Here is a 20,520-nt window from a genome sequence, read left to right as displayed (position 1 = left end):
TTCCGAAAACCTCTGATCAGTAACTGGGGGAAGCATGGTTGTGTAGTCTGTGTTCCCTGTGGCAGCAAACATCTTCAAAAAAGCCACAGAGCCTCAGAAACAGCTCCACCAAAACATGCACCTAGTTTACACTAAACCCTTTCCTCTTTGAGACATCAAGATGCAGGTTAATTTCACAGCTTGCCCCATAACAGTAGGGAGAGATTTGCTTTACGTTTATATAACAGAAATTGCCATTAAGTTGGTTTTCCTAGAACAAAGAAAGAGCCTCAAAGGTAAACTCGGTCTCTTTCTCCTGTTAAATTGAACAGCTGGAAACTTTGAAGTGAGTATTTTTGTACTTTTGCCCATCAAGGTTTTAAAAAGCCCTATGTCTAAGCACACCTCTTGCTATGCTTAACTCTTTGAGAGGGAGCTAAGGTGTCATGCAGAACCGGAGAAGCTAGTTAGAGAGATAAACATAGAGGTACATAAATGAACTAAAGCAGTTTTATATACAGAGGGCCAGGTAAGCTGAATAGAGAATGAGAGGTAATATAAAAGTTGAAAGGAAAGATTGATTAGTTCTTCACTTTTATTTATCTAAATTTTAAATAATATGTTAGATAAAATTTAAGAGATTATGGAATCTGTCAGGAAATTAGACTATTACTTATATTAAAGAAAGAGTAACTTGTATTTTAATTGCTTTATGGTGTGACATCTGTATTTTTATTTAAAATGTATGTGAGCCTTTAAAGGTTCAAGAAGACCCTGGAAAGTAAGTCTTAGGAATGGTAGTGGAGACAGAAATAAGGGAATGAATTAGAGACAGTGGAGGAAGAGTGAACAGAGCTGTGGATCTCAATTACCTTCCTGTTTAATATCATCAAAGACACAGACAGAGATTCTTTCCAACATGAAAACTCATGATTCATCTCTGCAGTGATTATGACATCTATTCATTTCATGGAATTTATGTATTATTGAAAATATTCCCCCAAGTGCTCAGTTTTGGAGATTTGAAGTTGTAACATTTATTTACTGCACTAGCAATGCCCAACTCCAATTTAAGGCAACAACTTAAGGTTGTCATCGTATGTCACAAACCTTGTTTAAAATCATCAAAATAAACTAATAACTAATATGCATTTTTCTTAATAGATATTTCTTCTAATTACTATGCCTGAAATTCTGTATTGAGTACAGTGCTGAAACCCCAAAATAGAACTTAACCTCTCCATAAAATGTATGAAAAGAGAAAAGAAAACAAAAGAAATCATAATTGAAAGTAATTCCAAAAACCTGGGTAGCAACAGCAGCCATAAAATTTAGAAGTATTCTAATAATTCAAAATGACCCAAACCTTTTTACCTTAAATTGACTATTTGCTTCATTAACTTTACTGGGATAGATGGGTATTTACTATCATAAAAACATAAAACCTCTTAGTTCAAGCTTGAAAGTAATTGTTTATTTTCAGCTCATGGAACATTTAAAGATTTTACTTTAGTCAGAATATTTCAAACAGATCTTTTTCATTTCAGCATTGGACCATATCCTGGTTTGAGATTTGTGGAAAAATGGGCCCTTGGGATCTTGTCAGATAAACAACCCTTCTCTGATCCCCAGTAATCTCCATTTCCTGCTGTTGGGCTTCAGGTCTTCACGGCCACCTAGCTGACAGCGCCAGGTCTCAGCTCCTGCCTCCTGCCATTTTTACTTTAAAATGAACCAACCAACAAGGCAGATAAGAACTGTTTGTACTTCAGCAACCAGACTGTATCCTGAAGGTTTCCAAGCATTTACAGTAGTTCCTTATCAAATTTCTGTCTCTCTCTCTTTTTTTTTTGAGAGGCTTTTATCTGATTGCTTTGAGACCCTCTAGACAACACAGTCATTTTCTCTGGTTCGTATTTTTGGAATCTCCTTCTAGTACACCCTTCTGTTTTCTCCTCATTCCTCCTTCTCATCTCCCCTGCCTTCCTTCCTCCAACCCCTTTCCTCTTTCCCTCTCACCAGACTAACCTGTCCACCACTCCTGGACTTTGGACTTACTGAGTCTAGCCCACCACCCATCTAGAGCCCAGACACAGGTTCTCAAGTTCTCTGTCTTCCTTGGGAAATGGTTATACTTGCCTGTATTTAAGTCCTGGCTCAGCCACGTATGACTTTGTGACCCAAGGTAAATTAACTTCTCTGGGTATTAGTTTTCTTTCTGTTAAATTGGGAGATTAATAATCACACTACATTCTAGATTGTTATAACTATTGAATGATATAATACATTTAAGACCCTGAGAGTACTTAACAGGTAATTGTTCAATAAATTCTTATCAGTTTGCTCCTATTTTATAAACACTAGTATATCCACTAATGTTCATGTCTTTGTAGTATCTCTAATAAGGCCAAGTAAGGACAATGTCATGATTTGAATATGCCCCCAAAGCCCAAATGTTGGAAATTCATCTCCAGATTTATATGTTAATAATATTTAGAGCTGGTGAGTCAAGAGTATTTAGAATTAAATGAGGTCATGGGGGTTGGGCCCCCATAATGGCATTAGTGGCTTTATAAGAAGAGGAGGGCTGGGTTGTGTTTTAGTGGTAGAGCACTTGCCTAGCATCTTTGAGGCACTGGGTTTGATACTCAGCACCACATATAAATAAATGAATAAAATAAAGATCTATGAACATCTAAAAAAGTATTAAGAAGAAGAGGAGGAGGAGGAGACAAGGAGGAAAGAACTGAGCTAATGTACTGGCTCTATGTCACCACGTGGCATCCTCTGCCAAGTTGTGATGTAGTAAGAAGCCCCTCATCAGATGCCCAGCAGATGCCAGCACCATGCTCTTGGACGTCACAGCCCCCAGAACTGTGAGCCAAATAAACTTCTGTTCTCTATTAATTACCCAACCTCAGGTTTATTTTTGTTTTCCAAGAGAAAAGAGATTAAACATTGCCATCTTTACTTTCAAATATATATAAATAATTATAATTAATATATAAATATATATATGTGTGTGTATATATTAGGTGGTTTAGGAAGGAGGTGAGAATGATTTTCTCATACAGTTCCCAGAGAAACTCTTGTCTTCATTTCTTATTTCTTTTAAAAGTTAGAATGAGCATGGTAATATTGTTTAGGAATAATATTGATTACAGATTGGCTTCTTTCCTATCTACTGCAAATCACACTTGTCATAAAATCATAAATGTTCTTACCTAATTTGACCAAATCAGAGTTGTGATTATTTCACGACTTTTTTTTTCTTTGACGCATACTGACGTGTACTCATAGAATGTTTTGGTTATATATTAATACATATTTATAAGTGAATGCTTTAGCAGTGAATATTATGTCTTGATTTTAAAACTTAGATTCTTATGATGAATTTAATATTTTATAACTTTAATTTCTAAAAATTAGAAACAAATCAGCGTGGATATGAAAATTCACCAAAACTGGCAATTTAGTCAGGCTGTTAAATTCATTTTCTATGTTGTGGTATCATCTGGCTTTGCATTAATAACCATGAGTTTCATTAACTGAGAATCAGAGACTAGAAAATGAAATGTAAAGCAGAAAATCATGAGGAAGATGACATACTCACATGCACTCCTTTAAAAATGATTTTGCATTCTTTACGCATGCAAATGCTGCATGATGGGATTGTTGAGGTAAGGTTAAAAGGGCTTTTTAGGAACTTGTCCATATATGTTCTTCTTGCATTTCATAAATAGGATTTTTAGTAGTCTTTACATGAATTTGGGTGCTTGGACAAACTCTAATGTTAACTTTCTCTGTCTCAGGGGTCTGTAGCTAGTTTTTTCTTAAAAGACCAGATACCAAATATTGTAGCCTTATGAGTCATGTGGTCTCTGTCAAATGCTCAACTTAGCTATTTTGTGCAAAAGTAGCCATTGCCATACATTAATAAATGGGCATAAACATTTTCCAGCGGGGAGGAGAAAAAAAAAAAAGGAGGCCACTATGCTAGCTACTAGGCCATAGTTTGCTGACCTCGGACCTTAGCCCCTTCATTGTACACAAAACCACTAGGGTGGTTCAGTAACTTGATGAAGAAGATTCAACTAACATGGTATTGGCAGAACCAATATGACATTTAGCAGCCATATCAAAAGTCTTTCAGTATGCTGGTTAATGGGATAATAAAAGCATGTTTTTCTTATGATATTCAGCTGAAGAATTATGACTAATTGGTCTTACTTCATTTACAAGTATCATTTAAAGTAGTATGTATGTAGAAGTTTTTATCTTTCATTTAAAAATAGAAAATTTAAAAACTTCTGTATATTAATGTAAATTATTTGAAAATTTTCTTCCATCTTTGAAACATCTTTATTAAAATGCTGTGATAATTGCTCATTTAAAAGTGCAAAATGTGAAAAAGACTCTGCCATCTAGGGTAGACAAATTAGACATAATTTGTGGACCTAAAATTTTTGGAATAATTAAATAAAATCTAAGTAAATTAAGATATTGCTTTAATATTTAGGTGTCTCTGAACTTATTTCATTTTATTAGATTTTATGTTCAAAGATTACTCTTATTCAGTAGAAAGTCGGCAAATGCTAATCAAAACATTTAAAAGCACTCTGATACCAAAACCAAACAAAGACACATCAAGGATAGAAAACTTCAGACCAATATCCCTGATGAACATAGATGCAAACATTCTCAATAAATTTCTGGCAAATTGCATACAAAAACATATTAAAAAGATAGTACACCACAATCAAGTGGGGTTCATTCCAGGGATGCCAGGTTGGTTCAACATATGGAAATCAATAAATGTAATTCATCACATCAGTAGCCTTAAAGACAAGAATCATATGATCATCTCAATAGATGCAGAGAAAGTATTTGACAAAGTGCAGCATCCTTTTATGTTCAAAACACTAGAAAAACTAGGGATAATAAGAACATACCTCAACATTGTAAAAGCTATCTGAGCAAAACCCAAGACCAACATCATTCTAAGTGGAGAAAAATTGAAAGCACTCCCTCTAGGAACTGGAACAATGCAAAGATGCCCTCTTTCATCACTTTTATTCAATATAGTCCTTGAAACTCTAACCAGAGCAATTAGAAAGAAGAAATTAAGTGCAGACACATAGGAAAAGAAGAACTCAAACTATCACTATTTGCGGATGACATGATTCTATATTTAGAAGATCCAAAAAATTCCACCAGAAATGTTCTAGAACTAATAAATGAATTCAACAAAGTAACAGGATATAAAATTAGCACCCATAAATCAAACGTGTTCCTATACATCTGAGATGAATCCACTGAAAGGGAAATTAGGAAAACTATCCCATTCACAATAGCCTCAGAAAAGTAAAATATTTGGGACTCAATCTAAAAGAAGTGAAAGACCTCTAAAATGAAAACTACAAAACTTAAAGAAATTGAAGAAGACCTTAGAAGATGGAAAGATCTCCCATGTTCTTAGATAGGAAGAATTAATATAGTCAAAATGTCCATACTACCAAAAGCGTTATACAGATTTAATGCAATTCCTATTAAAATTCCAATGACATTCTTCATGGAAATATAAAAAGCAATCATGAAATTCATTTGGAATTTCACATCTTAAAAAGAGTATCTTCTGCTGAAGTAGAAATCTGGATGAAAACCAAAGCAAATATGTTATATTAAAAGAAAAGGAAACTAATTGTAATCTTGAAATGGCTTTCCACCTTAAACAATGCTATGTGGTGTTAAATGTGTAAAATGCAAAGGCCTGCCCTCAAGATGCACTGATTTCATCGGAGGGAAATGCTTTCTATGGTGGCAAATAATTAGGAGGCACTGGGTGGTGCCCAACTTTCATAGTAATTATTTGATAAGATTGGGCATGTGAGTCTTTTGTGGTTGACATTTACCTTGAGGAAAATCCCAATTAAACTTCTGAGTGTCAATAAAGGGAGGTCACTTATTGTCTGGGATGTATTTTGAAATTGATTACATTGTGCCATGGAGATGCTTGAGGCTGATGTAATAGGCAGATGGTAATGAAGACATCAAGAGGAGGAAGAAAGGGAGGAAGGAATACAGTAAAATCCACCAGATGTTTTGATTTTGTAAGTGGAAGGAGTCTACAATGAAACAAGAGTCCTAGCTTTGGTAAACGATGGATGATAATGTATAGTGGTAAGTTATAGACACTGGAAGAGAAATGGTGACAGAAGAAATGGTTCATGAAGTGTAAGACACCTGTGGAGAACCGTGAAAGATGTGTAAGTGAACTTTTGTAATATATAGGAGTCTGAAGCTTTAGGGGAAGATCAATGCTGCCATATGGGTAGTGACAGAAGCCATGAGGCTGAATAAGACTATCCAGAGAAAACCAGCCAAGTGAAGAGGGAAGAGGTTGCAGTCCACAACCCTGGTGAGCACTAAAAGAAAAACTTGTTTTGTATGGTTTTTTATTATTATTGTTGATAACACCCTAAAAGTAGCAATGGAGAGTCTTCTAACAGTTTTAGCCCACCATAATTTACTTGTTACAAACCCTGTAGAAGAAAAAAGATTCCATTAAAATGTTATCTCAAAAAAGAAATTCTTGGCCAGTCTGAAGGATCATGGAATGGGAGAAAATCTGAAAGCCTTTTTTTGTCCTTACCCCAGGACCTGATCGAGGAATCAGGAGGTCTCAAGTCTTTTCCCACCCTAATGAGGTTGGTAAAATATGACCCAAATATTTCATGACTTTATGGAGTTGAATCATGAAAAAAAGAGTCCTTATCCTAGGAATAATGATTTTTTAAATTAAGAGCGAGACCTTTTTCCGAGTATTTGGGGACTGAAAGGTGTGTAAGAGAAGTGTGAGAATGGCTATCATTTAAAAATAACACCAATGTCAAGTTTGTCAGTGGCCTGCTCTCTGAAAAGATGCTAAAGAGGTCAAAGATAATCCTGTTTGCAGTTCATCCAGTTTTTGCCATTATTAATTCCACTTAATTAGAAAACACTAAATCTATGTTGCCAGCACCTTCTCAGTTCCTTGGACAAAGCAGAAAAATGGGAATTATCATTTGTGAACCCTTATCCTAGATTCAGCAAATTTCTCCATAGAGTTAATTCACCAAGTTCCCAACCAATTTGACAGCTACAAAAAAGGAATGCATTGGAACTTGAAACAATAATTATGTGTGCAGCATAGAATCTAATATCTGTGCAGCTAAAAAACTTTGACTGGGGGACCTAAAACTATTTACTAAATACATTTTCTCCAGAGTCTTCTGGTATATTTCCTGTGTTAATTCTGGTGGGTTTGATCTACATGCTAGAAGTACATTCCAGTCTCTTGTGGGGAATTGAATAGAACCAGATCTGAAGCCCAGGGTTAAGTATGAGCGGGAGGTGGAATTTCAGGAAATCTCATCTGTGGATGACAATTTAAAAATGACATTAGCCACAGTGACCTATAGGGTATTATGTTGAGAAAGCTCTTAGTTGAGTGCATTGCCCTAGACCAAGCCAGTGTTTAAGGGGCGAATAAAGGAATGTCCCAGGAAACCAAGTTATTACTACTTAACTATTCTGTAGCAGAGAAGTCAAAGGAGGATATTGAAAAGAAAGGGAGTACCATATTCTTGGACAGGCAGAATCAATTTTGTCAAAATAGTCATAGTACCACAAGTGCTATACAGATTCAATACAGTTCTCACCAAAATTCCAATGACATTCTTCATAGAATTAGAAAAAGCCGTCATGAAATTCAGTGGGAAAAATAAGAGGCCCAGAATAACTAATGCAGTCCTTAGTGAGAAATACAAAGCAGTATTTATCACAATAACAGACAGACCTTAAATTATACTATAGAGCCATAGTAACAAAAATGGCATGGTATTGGCATCAAAATAGGCAAGAAAACCAATGGAACAGAATAGAAGACACACAGACAAATCCATGTAAATACAGTTACCGCAGACTAGACAAAGGCACCACAAATACACAATGGAGAAATGATAGCTTCTTCAACAAATGGTGCTGGGAATACTGAAAATCCATATGTAATAGAATGAAAGTTAAATCCTATATCTCACCCTGCACAAAAATCAAGACCTAGAAATTAGACCAGAAACCCTGCACCTACTAGAAGAAAAATTAGGCCCAGCACTTCAATACAGGAACTGACTTCCTGAACAGACTTCTAAAGCACAAGAAATAAAATCAAACATCAATAAAATGTGTTGGCATCAAACTAAAAAGATTCTTCACAGCAGAAGAAACAATCAAGAACATGAAGAAAGAGCCTACAGAATGGAAGAAAATATTTGCCAACTGTGCCTCAAATAGGCTGTTAATTTCCAGGATATACAAAGAACTCGAAAAGCTTACCACCAAAAAAATAAATGACCCGATCAATAAATGGGCAAAGGAACTGAATAGACCATTCTCAAAAGAAGAAATATGAATAATCAACAAATATGTGACAAAATATTCAACATCCCTAGCAGTTAGAGAAATGCAAATTAAAATTATGCTGAGATTCCATCTTGCTCCAGTCAGAATGGCAATTATCAAGAATATAAGTAACAACAAATGTTGGCGAGGATGTGGGGGAAAGGAACTATCAGACATTGCTGATGGGACTGCAAATTGATTCAGCGACCCTGGAAAGCAGTATGGAGATTCCTCAGAAAACATGAAATGGAACCACCATTTGACCCAGTATCCCACTCCTCAGCATATATCCAAAGGACTAAAAATCAGCATACTACAGTGACACAACCACATCAATGTTTATAGCAACTCAATTTACAATCACTAAGCTATGGAACCCACCTAACTGCCCATCAACAGATGAATGGATAAAGAAATTGTGGTATACACACACACACACACACACACACACACACATACACACATACACACATACACACATAACAGAATATTACTCAGCCATAAAGAAGGATGACTTTATGACATTAACCAGTAAATGGATGGATCTAAAGACTATCATGCTAAGTGAATGAGCCATTCCTAAAAAAACCAAAGGTTGAATGCTTTTGCTGATATATGGAAGTTAAACCACAATAAAGGGTGGTAAGAAGAAGAGAGAATTTAAGAGATTAGACAAAGGGGAGCAAAAGGAAGGGAGGGAGGATAGGAATATGAAAGATAGTAGAATGAAATGTAATTTTCCTGTGTGTACATATGAAAATACTTAAGTGAATCCCACCATTGTGACCACCTACAAGAATGGAGTCCTAATTAGAATAAACTATATTCCATGCTTGTATAATGTTACCAGAGTGAATTCTACTGTTACATATAAATAAAAAGAACCAACAAAGCAAAGTAAAGAAAGAAGAGGAGTGGTTCAGAGTCTAATCAGCAGAGAGAGCTGTTAAGATAAGGTGTGGAGCGTCTCCATTGTTTGGTATGGAAGGACTGATCTGCTTAGGCAAGTGTTGGAAGTACTTTCCTGTGATTCATTCTTTGTTCCTGCCAGATGGTAGAAATATCCATAAGATGGCTATCTTAAAGATGAAAAATAATTCTTCCATTGGTAAGTAGTTAGCTATAAAGCTTCTTAACTCCTTTGGGAATCTAGGATTCAGGTATGCTGGTATCAGAGCTGACCAACTTTGAATCCTTGGCAGTAGGCACTGAATAACCACATTTTCCCTGATAGTATAGGGTCTTTCATTAGGTAGACATGGCAACACCTTAAAGCTAACACTAAGTTATCATGTAAGCCATTTTAGGTGCCCGTGGGAACTCGTCCCCTTCATTTGCACAAACTCAGCCAAAAAGCAACAACATGCAAATAACCTACACTCATCTAGTTAGTGGTTCATTTTGCTTTTTGACTTTTAATTCAAACTAAACATTATATAAGAAGTTTTGATAATAACCCATGAACTTCATATTTTCTAAAAGGTGGTGTAGCTCTCTTCCTGTAGGGTAACCATAGCAACTGACAAGGAACAGAGAAAGAGAACTTTCACACATGCTGTGCTAATTAATCCTGTCCTACAGTTTTCCTTCAGCTGGAGGATGCAGTTTAATAAATTTTGCATGAGTAAGCGTGTTTTGATGCATGAACTGTATAAATATATAGTATTAGCTTTACCAAAAATTTTTGGAAAATATTCAGTTGTATGTTTATACTTCATAGTGTTCTGTTTTTCATTTTTATTCTTTTTTAAAAATTTGATCTGCTCTTTTAATAATACACTCCCTCCCTGAAATACTTAAGGTTTATTGACCTTATTAGCTGGATGGAAACATCTTTCAGGTGAAAACCTTTTGTTCATCAATATACAGGACACTTTCCACAAGAAACTGTTTTAATTGACTATTAAAGTGAGATGATAAAAGAATTTTTTTTCAAGCAATGCAGAAGACTGACTTAAAGATATACTAGTATTCCTCATTCTGTTCACACTCACATAAAGACATCTTAAGAAACTCAGTCTTAATTGTTTGAAAAGTTAGATATGGAAACTCATTTTAACTGTTGATTGTGAAGATTTATGGCCCATCTGAATGAAATGGGGCTTTCTTTGACCTCAGCATGTGGTAAGGAAGAGAAAATAATGGAGACTAAGATGTTTTTCTATTTATATTTTCCACAAATATCTAACCAACTTAATAAACTCATACTTGATCTGGAAAGTACTTGTACTTGTGTTGATTTATACTATTTCTAGGTTTAAGTTCTCATTTTCTCTTTATAGTTGAGACTGTCACAATTTTTTATAAACAGTCTGGTCATCTGAACTGTCAAAGAAATCTCATGGTTTTTCATTCTTTATTCCTGTGGCTGAGATTTTGACAACAGGGCCTCAGGAAAACCAAGGGAACCCAGCCTGAATTTTTTTTTTTTTTTTTTTTTTTGTATCTCATTTGACTTGACAACAGCATATGGAATGACTCAGAACCTATTTCAGGACTTGTACTTAGCTCTTTGGTCTCTGTATGAAAGAATATTTATTTGAGGAACAGACCTTTTAATGGGTTTACCAAATTTTGGTGCCACTTTCCCACTCTGATTATTCTATATGTTGTTCAGTTTTGCCTAAATCGAAGTTAGATAAAAGCTTGTAGAGGAAAGAAGTAAGAGGTTATTATAGAAATCTGTTATTGAAAATCATTACTCTATTCATGTACAGAAAAACTGAGTACCATGTGTATATCTATACATTTTAATATGGAATACTTTAAACATTGACCAATTTATAATATGCCATCACATTATTATAAAAATGCCATTGTAGGAAAAAATTGAGTGACTACAACCTTGGCTGTATTTAGTAGAAATTCTTTACCTCACCTGCTAGCCTGTAAAATTTAAATTTGCATATAATGCAGAAAATGGATGCTGCATTTAATAAGCAGAAAAACTCATGTTCTTAAATTCAAATTTCAAGTAATCAGAACATTAAAGTGAATATGGAAAGGAGGATGCACTGTAAAATGTTTTGTGTGCTTTGGGTGTCATAGTGCTAAATAATACCTTATACTTGTATTAGTAAGTTTTTCATTGCTGTGACAAAACACCTGAGATAATTGAATTAAAAGTAGGAAAGGTTTGTTTTGGCTCCTAGCTTCAGAGCTTTCAGTCTATGGTAGGTTGGCTTCATTGTTTTTGGGCCTGTGGTGAGGGAATATACCATGACTGGGAGCTAGTGATGGAGAAGGTGACTCATCTCATGACAGCCAGGAAGCAAAGAGAAAGAGACTGGTGTACCAGTACTGCCATTAAGGGCATGCACCAGTGACCTAGGCCTTTCTATTAGGTTCCAACCTCCCAAAGATCCCCCCATCTCCCCATAATACCACAGGCTGATGACCAAGCTTTTGGCATATGGGCCTTTGGGGTACACTCCAGATTTGAACTGTTGCATTTGATATTAATGAAAATAGCTAAACAGATCTATTACAGTTTTTTTTTCTTTTAAAAAATAGTATCAATAGATTTTGTGATTTTTAAAAGAATGATATATTCATTGCACAAAACATAGGAAAAAAGAAAAAAAAATTTTTCACAAAATGGAAAATCCTTTATTCTAGAAGTTAACACTGGAGTCATTTAAATTATTTTCTGGTGGTGTTTGAATGCATAATTTATTTTCAGTTATGGGGTCAAGCTGCGTATACTTTTTTGCTTCACATGATTGTAACCATTTCCCAGTTTTTAAAGATTTTTAGAAGATATTTTAATTTATTATATACTCTCTTATCATCTATATGTACCAGGTTTATGATTATTCCTTTATAATTGTTTACTTTCAAATGGGTTTCCTTAGTGTTTCCTAGTGAGTATTTGACAGAACACCAAAGCTACAAGAAGTTTTGGGACAACCCTTTGAAAAAAGTACCATATACTTTTCCTGAAGATTCACAATACATATTAGAAAAATTAGGGGAACTGAAAACTTTTCCAATTGTGAAACTGTGTATCTTCCTAAAACCCATTTTTTCTCAAAGTTGTTTGACCAAGAAACCCTTTCTTATAGTAGAAATTTATAACTCTAAGAATAGAATTCTATGAAACATACTTTGAAAAACCCAGGATGTATCCAAGCTTTTCTGTTAAATCTAATCATTTATAAATTGTTTGCTTACTGATATTTTATTAGATTCATGATACTACTGCTTTATGTGGAAATATAAATGTTTTAATGGTTACCACCATGTATTCAAAACACAGAGATCACAGTATGTTTTCCTTGACATTGAATTCATGATTCTGAATTACAGTAGTGTGTTTGACCATTTAAAATCACACACATTCAAATTTAAAACCCTTGTTCTGTTAATGCCCATTTAACTTATTTGCGTTTCATATCACTTACAGGTCTTGCAAGAGCAAAATCTGTCCCCAGCCACACGTATTCCAATGAAGTAGTCACCTTGTGGTACAGACCTCCAGATGTGCTCCTGGGCTCCACCGAGTATTCCACCTGCCTTGACATGTGGTGAGAAATGGAAGCTTTACTAATCTATGTGTACTGTTTGGTCTGGGTCAAACCTAAACAAACATCGTAACAGTTTGGATGAAGATTAATGGTGCAGGAGTGTTCTCTGTGTGTGGCAGTACTCGTGGATTTTTAAAAACATGATTGAGAATGTCCTCTAATCAGAGTCTGCCTGCAGATGGTGTCTGGTAATGGTTCTTGATGGACAGAGACAGAGCATTTTTCTAACTGTGATTTTTCCCTAAGGGTCTTAATTTGTGGCTTTATTTTATGACAAGGAAGTATATATCTCCAAACAGCAGTAGATTTATTGGAAGTGGGGAACATGCTTAAATTCACAACAAAACTCAGATAAATAGAAAATTTAGATATAACTCTTAGGCACCAAATTGACTCACAATAAGCCCCTGAAAATTGTTGATACCAATTATCCAAAATGAAATAAGATGATTATTTTTTAAAAATCTGAAGTTTGATTTTGTTGGTGTCTTAGTTTTACACAAGGGCTCAGCAAAGCTTAAAAATTTATTTCATGAGGTCCGATGACTGGTGAGATTTAATACGTAATTATTATAAATGGTAAACTACTCTGAGAATCCCACTCAAGTGTGATTTAAATATAATAATTATATAAAGGATTAATCTTACTTTTAGCACTCAATACAGGCTCACTGTCACATGTTCTTTATTCATAGAAACACCCCTTTCCTAGACTCACAGTTGTGTTCACTTAAGACCGTTCACAGAGTACACAGAACCTCCCCTCGTGACCATGTCCCCAAATATAGAACTCAGCTATGTGACCATGTCTGTGACCCCAGTAAAACTTCACCCTGCATTGTCTGTATTGCTGTTATGTACTCACTTCACTGCTCTGCCCCAGTAATCTTGGTCTTTTTTTTTTTTGGGTGCTGGGGATTGAACACAGGGCCTTGTGCTTACAAAGCAAGCACTCTACCGACTGAGTTATCTCCCCAGCCCCTAATCTTGGCTTTTTGAGTAAATTAGACTGTGATGAGACTTGGCTTCTTCCCTGGCCTGTTTGATCCAGATATTTTATGGTAAGAAATCAATCAAGTTCCTTGCAATATAAGGCACAGAGGAGATTTTCTGATTTTGTCTTCCAGTAGCCCCTCCCCACAGCCAGGAATGGGATGTGGGGATCTGTAAAGCCACTGAAAATATTTGCAACATTTTATGTACATGTTGAAATATTTATTCTTGTAGGGTGTAGATCTGTAGTTTTCGGTAAAGCAATCTTGGTCGTCAAACATCATAAGATCATAAATTTAATAATGACTTCTAATAAATCCAATACCATTTAATGATATTCTAAAATGCTGAAAATAAAGGTGATTACCTATCACTGAGTGACTGCGCCAATCCATTTTAACTATTTTTAAAGCATTAATCCCCCCCCCAACAAGATTAGCCAGGTCCTTTGACAAAAGAGATATTTAGATCATTGGTTGCAGTGGGAGGAGAGGTTGGAAATTAAGGCTAATGTATGAGGATATCAATTACTTTCTCATTCCCTTCTTGCTTTCTGCCTTTGGTTCATGGTTGGCTAAGCACATAACAATAACATAAGATTCTTTAGTTACAGAATTTTTGTCTCTATTATTTCTTTTGGTTCTGGGGATTGAACTCAAGGGTACCCTATCACTAAACAGCTAACATCATTTTGTTTTTTATTTGAGGCAGGGTCTCCCTAAATTGTCCAGGCTGCTCTTGACCCTCCTGCCTCAGCTTCCTGAGTTGCTGGGATTCCAGGCATGTACCACAGCACCTGGTTTCTCTATTTTTTTTTTTTTTTTGAGCATGTAAATTCTAGATTGCCTTTCAATAAGTTCAGTTAAGGACTCTGCTAATGAAACATAGTTTGGAAATATTCGTGGCTTGGAGCCAGTTTTGTCTTAGTTCTTTGGCAGTTCATTTAGGATTGTACCCTCAGAATCAGGAGAAACTGCTTTTAATATGCTAGTGGCTAATTGTTCCCAAACCTTTAAAAGTGCTTTTTAAAGTGCAAAGAATCACATAAGAGTCTGACTTGTTAATACGTCTGTTTCTGATGTAGAGTATTTATTTTCTAGTCGGTGTCTCTCCCCTCAACTTTGTATGTGTGTGTGTTTTCACGTTGATTCTCTCTACAGAGATAGCTTAAGCACTTTCTGCCAATTTCTTTTGAACAGAGACATAATGAAGCACAAGAAGAAGACTGTTATTTAGGAAGAAAAGAGGAAAACTGATGGAAAATAGTAGACCCCAAATGCCCTTTTGTCTGCATGCCAAGATTATTCATTGCCAAGAACAAATTTGAAATGTGCTACGTTTGAGTAGCTTCCCATGCTTATTTCTCTTCACCTCCAAGCCCTAAAATCTGACTTACGTCTGTGCTATCTATGCCTGTCATTCTGAATCTGATTTCATTCCAAGCCATTTTCTAAAAGCCATTTTGTTATGCTTTAACTCACGTAAAAATGTATGTTTTTTTCCAGATAGAGAGAGAAGTTCACAGGGCACTAATTTTGCATAAACAATGACATTGATACTGGATATTCAGAGACCTAGAAATGGGACTGTAATTGAGTCATGGCTCAGCTGCACCAAAGAAAAGTGCAAATATTAACCCATGGACACTAGCAGGGAGGCAGGTGGCAGTGGTTTCAGGCTATTTTTACAGTTCATTTACCATCCTGGGGCACTAGGGTAGTAACTAAAAACTAACGATCCCTACACAGTGTTACAGTTCCTAGTTTCCTGTTTAAATAGCCACAGGCACTAAAAATATTAATGAAGACACATATGCATTGATGTTGTCATCAAGCAGTGGAAATTAGAGCTGGCCCTGTAATGATCCACTCCTCTAGGTCTCCAGTCCAATGGATGTGTGTAAATACACTGGGATTTGAGAATTTATCAGGAAATATTTTTTGATACCATCCTCTGATTTACGTAGAGGAATCAAATTAAACATTGCCTCTTTTGTAACTTCTCTTAATTCTTGGATTTTATAACTCTTTGAAAGTCAAAGCTAAGCTTCTAAACCAAAAAGGCTTACCAGGTTCTGAAAACCACATTAAGAGAAGTGCAGATGTAAAAAGCAGCTTATCTGTGTAGTTCTTCCCTTGCCAGGGAGCACCGTTCTAGCTGTTGAGGTCATTGCTCAAAATAAGCTTTACATTCCTTAACGGAAGCTCTTAAATATGTTCAGACTGCATTTGTTTCCTAAAGCTTGAAGTTGCTTGGGATTATTTTGAGGGATTAAAGTTTAATATTGGGTGACTAAGTTACTGTAACTAATAAATGATTATCTCATCAAGATCACAGTGCTTTGGGGGGGCCCTGTAGTATCAACTACAGTGCTCCCCAACACAGTGTGCAAAGAATTACAGCATGCCAGTCTCTTCCTTTCATCATCTTTTTAAAAGCTAATTAACATATTAACTATGCTTGTCAAAATGTGAGGCAAATCATTTATAAATAAGCCTGTCAAATGTAATGAGATTGCATATTAAATCACCCGTTCCTCTATTACATCTCTGATTTAAGATTAAAATTAATTTATTTAACATTGTAGCAGCTGGGTGGTTAGGAAAAAATTTCCATATTGGCCTTGATATATAGCAAAAAGTCTGCATTAAAATTTATTTTACATGTTTCAGAAAAGAAATTGCCTGTTTATTAAGTATTATAAAGCCATTTAGTACTGCTTTTTATTAAATAAGCTTAATCACCATACATATTGGTAATATACACATTTCTGCCATGATCATTAATGATCTCTTCTCAACCAAGAAAATTTAGGTAGTAAAATAAATTTTCCTACAACTCAGGTTTATTTACCAATGATTTAAGAGAATGAGAATAAATTTGTTCTATATGTGGTCCTATGATTTAATTTGAATAATGATAAGAATAATAATAGGTACTTTTATTGAACACAAACTGCATTTTAAGCCCTGTTATGCATTTTAATTACCTACATATTATACCTTGATACATTGAAAGGAAACAAAACCCACAGAGACGAAGTGGTATAGTCAAGGTCATACAGTTAGTAAAGAGAGGCAACCCTCAAACTCAAGGCCAATCCATCTAAAACCTTTTCTCTTTACAACCTGTTACATAATGTCTTAAAATGATTTATAAGAAATTGCTCTTTATTTGCTGCTAAAGTGATCCCAAAGCACAAATACAATAAAACTCTTATATATAATTCAAGTTATACTGGGTCATGTTAAATATATTTGGGGGGAGCGGCTTTCATCCTCTTCCAAAAGCCTATGGACTGCCTACTGACATCAGTGTTCTAATAGATTCTACTTTATTGTTTTATTCAAGGAATAGTGTTTAAAAATAAACTAAAACAAGAATAATTGGATCAAATACATTTTCATGGTCCCAGTATTTATGCTGGCATACATTCTTCCAACTTCTAGCCATTACTTTTTTTTTAAATCAATTCTGCTAAAATGAAGGGGTCCATTGTAAAAGGAATCTAGTAAGAATGACAATTTGAGTTCATGAGCTACGTAAAGTCTTCTATCAACCCTGTTTGCATATTTTCTAATTAGGTCATAAGACCAAAGAGGACATGAATTAGTCATTGTTAAATATAACAGCTCTTTAAGAGCGCTTGAGGGCTGCTCAGAAAATCACAATCCAAGTGACTTGGTGTAGTCACTGACAATGCAATGGAACATAACAGAAGAACTGAGGACAGTCAGAAAGGCAGCCAAGTGTTTGAAAGCTGAGCTCATGATGGTAGCCATAGTTTCCAAGCCCGGTTCCACTGCTGAAGTCTTAAATTTAGGATTACTATAAAGTTTATCATCATACCATGACACCTTTGAGAGTTAATAGCTGTTCTGCCAGGATTATAAAACATGGTTTTAATTGTGACCTATGGTCACCTTCACATAGTATACTAAAGTGATGATTTTCCTAAATACTACTGGTCAGAAGAGATTTAATGTATTTTGAGTGTTTAATCCACACCTAAGGACTATTCGCTACATAGATTCCTTACAGAAAATTTATGTTACATTACCTAATAATGAATTACCTCAGTAAATTACAGTTCTCTATTACTATGTCATTATGGCATTAGAGAGTGACTACTAAAGTGCTGAATTTAGAGTTAGCTTTGGAATGCTGAAATGAGGCAGTTAAACTTTTAGTGTGGCTGTGGTTTTTATATCTCACTGTAGCTTATTAATGTGTATATTTGTGAGAGAAAAGGTGTGTTTGTGTTGTTAATCAGCATATTGTATTTGACTAGTAGTGATAAATTAGTTGAATGATAATATATAAAATAGAGGCAATGTACATAATTCTCACAACTAAATATTTTTTTAAAAAATTAAATACCCCCCTCCACTTTTAAAATCAATGTTGACAAAGTAATTGACTACCCAGAAACTAGTTTGGGGGTGGAGTGGTTTTTAAATAGCCAATTACAGGGACTAAGATTCATTACACTATTGTAACCTTTGATGTACTCTGCTGTCTCACTTGTTTATGAGACTAACAAGAGATGGTCACATATGAAAATTTTTTAGGAAACATGAAAGTCTTTGTGTGTGTGTGTGTGTGTGTGTGTGTGTTTGAATATTTCGACTTAGAAATACATAAATCAGAGCTCAAAGGTTAGAGAACATTGGATGTATGCTAGTCTCTTTTATGTTTAAGTTGTATAATTTTTTTGAACATGTAACTAGCAGTGCTTTGCATGTAAAGAGGAGACAATGCAGGAAACATCAAAAACCCAAGTTAAATTCCCTCTGACACTTCTTGTCTGCATTGCTACCTTAATTGATGAAATCCCATGACTTCCCTTATCTTCAGTTTACAAATCAGAAAATCATGAAAATAAACCCTATTCTTGGTATAGCCAGCAACAACTGCCACAACATTAACAGCAAGAACAGTGATCTCTTGCCTCAGCCATGCCTGCCTTTAATTCTCAGGTGCAGCTATGTAATTTCAACTCTTAACAAGAGCGTCTATTCAGACATCTTAAGTGATTTTTTATGTTTATGTTCATTGAAATCCTGTTTTAGACATTGCCTACTAAATAGGTATTGTGGTAGATGAGGGTTTAACTTTCTTCACGAACCATGTCCCACTCCACCTTCTTCTCATTCTCCCAATACACAATCTGTATCATGTTTTGAAACATGAACGTGTTTATATTACTCATGGTTAAGACAAGTACTGTTCATGATTATATATTCTTTCCTGTATAACCTTCTGCTTTTCCTGGACTTCATAATTGTCTGTGATTTTTATTAAGTTGTCTTTGTTCCTTTTGCTAATTATTTACAGTTGTAAAATGTTTGTCAGTTACCCATGGAAAAATATTTTCCTCCTGTTCAGTCACACCAACAAATCTATCATTCCTATTTAATTCTTGACATCTCCCTCCCTCAGCTTTTTCCTGAACATTTTCATCTCTTAGCCCTCTGATTTCTAGCCTTAGCACAGTTAGAATATCTATCATCCCAGAATGCCACTTTCCTTCCCCACCCTTCCCACTGTGGGAAAAACTGTCTGTTTCTAGCTCTTTCGGGCTGTGCTGTTTGCTGGACAACTGATTCTGAGGGAATACATCCATCAAGTGCCTTGGCTACTGGGCTCCAGTTGGGTTTAGGCAAAAGACAAGTGGGAGGAAAAGGAGATTGCATATTCTCCCCTAATTCTTCTTTGCTTTCAAATGCCACATTTCTGGAAATAGCTAACTACAACTTCTGTGGGAAAGCCCCTCTTCCATGGCTCCAGCCATCACTGGCCTCTCAAATCACTTAAGCTTTAGTTCTCGGGGGAATAGAACTCATTAGTTCTATGTCTTCCTACTATTCCTGGAGTATTTCAGTGCGTTCTATTGGTTTCCTTGTACACCTTCCCCAGTAGTCACTTCTGGGGTGGAATCCTCTGCCTTCTGGAATTTTGCTGATTGCAGATTTCCTGTACCCTGGCTTATATGTCTTCCTCCTTTAGTTTCAAGGCATGCATCAGGGAGATGGACTTCAAATTCTTAGTTTTTCAAAAATGTCTTTATTCTACATACAAGATTGATAAAAGTTTGGGTTAAGTGTATAATTAATAATAATGCATAGTAAATATGAATATTAGTCTGATTTTTCCTAAGAGTTTTCAGCGTACTGCTTATTTCTTCAGAGCTTTCTCATATTGCTGTGGAGAAGTCTGATTCTATTCTGATTCTCACACATTTGTGGGCCACCTCATACTTTGTCTCTGGTGAGTGTTGGGTTCTCTGTTTCTAGTGTTCTGAGATTTCATGATGCTGTACCTTGGTAGTTAGTGTCTTTTTATGTTAGTTCTAGAAAATTTCCTTTCAATATGAAACCTTAGGTGTTTTAGTTTGTAGACAATTTTTTAATTATTTTTTAAAATTTTTTACAGACTGCATTTTGATTCATTGTACACAAATAGGATACATCATTTCATTTCTGTGGTTGTGCGAGATGTAGATTCATACCATTCCTGTAATCATATATGTACATAGGGTAATGATGTCTGTCTCATTCCACAATTTTTCATGTCCCCCTTC

The 20,520-nt window shown here is 35.3% G+C and overlaps 1 protein-coding gene across 4 annotated transcripts in view; it reads left to right on the top strand.

Moving 5' to 3' along the window:
* Cdk14 (cyclin dependent kinase 14) overlaps positions 1 to 20,520 on the top strand; it is a 549,244-nt gene that overhangs the window by 322,934 nt on the left and 205,790 nt on the right. For all 4 annotated transcript variants that reach the window (XR_007109786.1, XM_047560804.1, XM_047560806.1 and 1 more), the window contains one exon: positions 12,824 to 12,944. Coding sequence is in view for 3 of the 4 variants with exons in the window: in XM_047560804.1 (XP_047416760.1) it covers positions 12,824 to 12,944 (121 nt within the window). In the remaining variant the exon portion in view is untranslated. The remainder of the gene's footprint in view (positions 1 to 12,823; positions 12,945 to 20,520) is intronic.

The sequence above is a fragment of the Sciurus carolinensis genome, chromosome 8 (genome assembly GCF_902686445.1).
Source record: "Sciurus carolinensis chromosome 8, mSciCar1.2, whole genome shotgun sequence".
NCBI lineage: Eukaryota > Metazoa > Chordata > Mammalia > Rodentia > Sciuridae > Sciurus > Sciurus carolinensis.
Note: the sequence above shows the minus strand (reverse complement) of the source record. Positions and strands in the feature narration are given on the sequence as shown.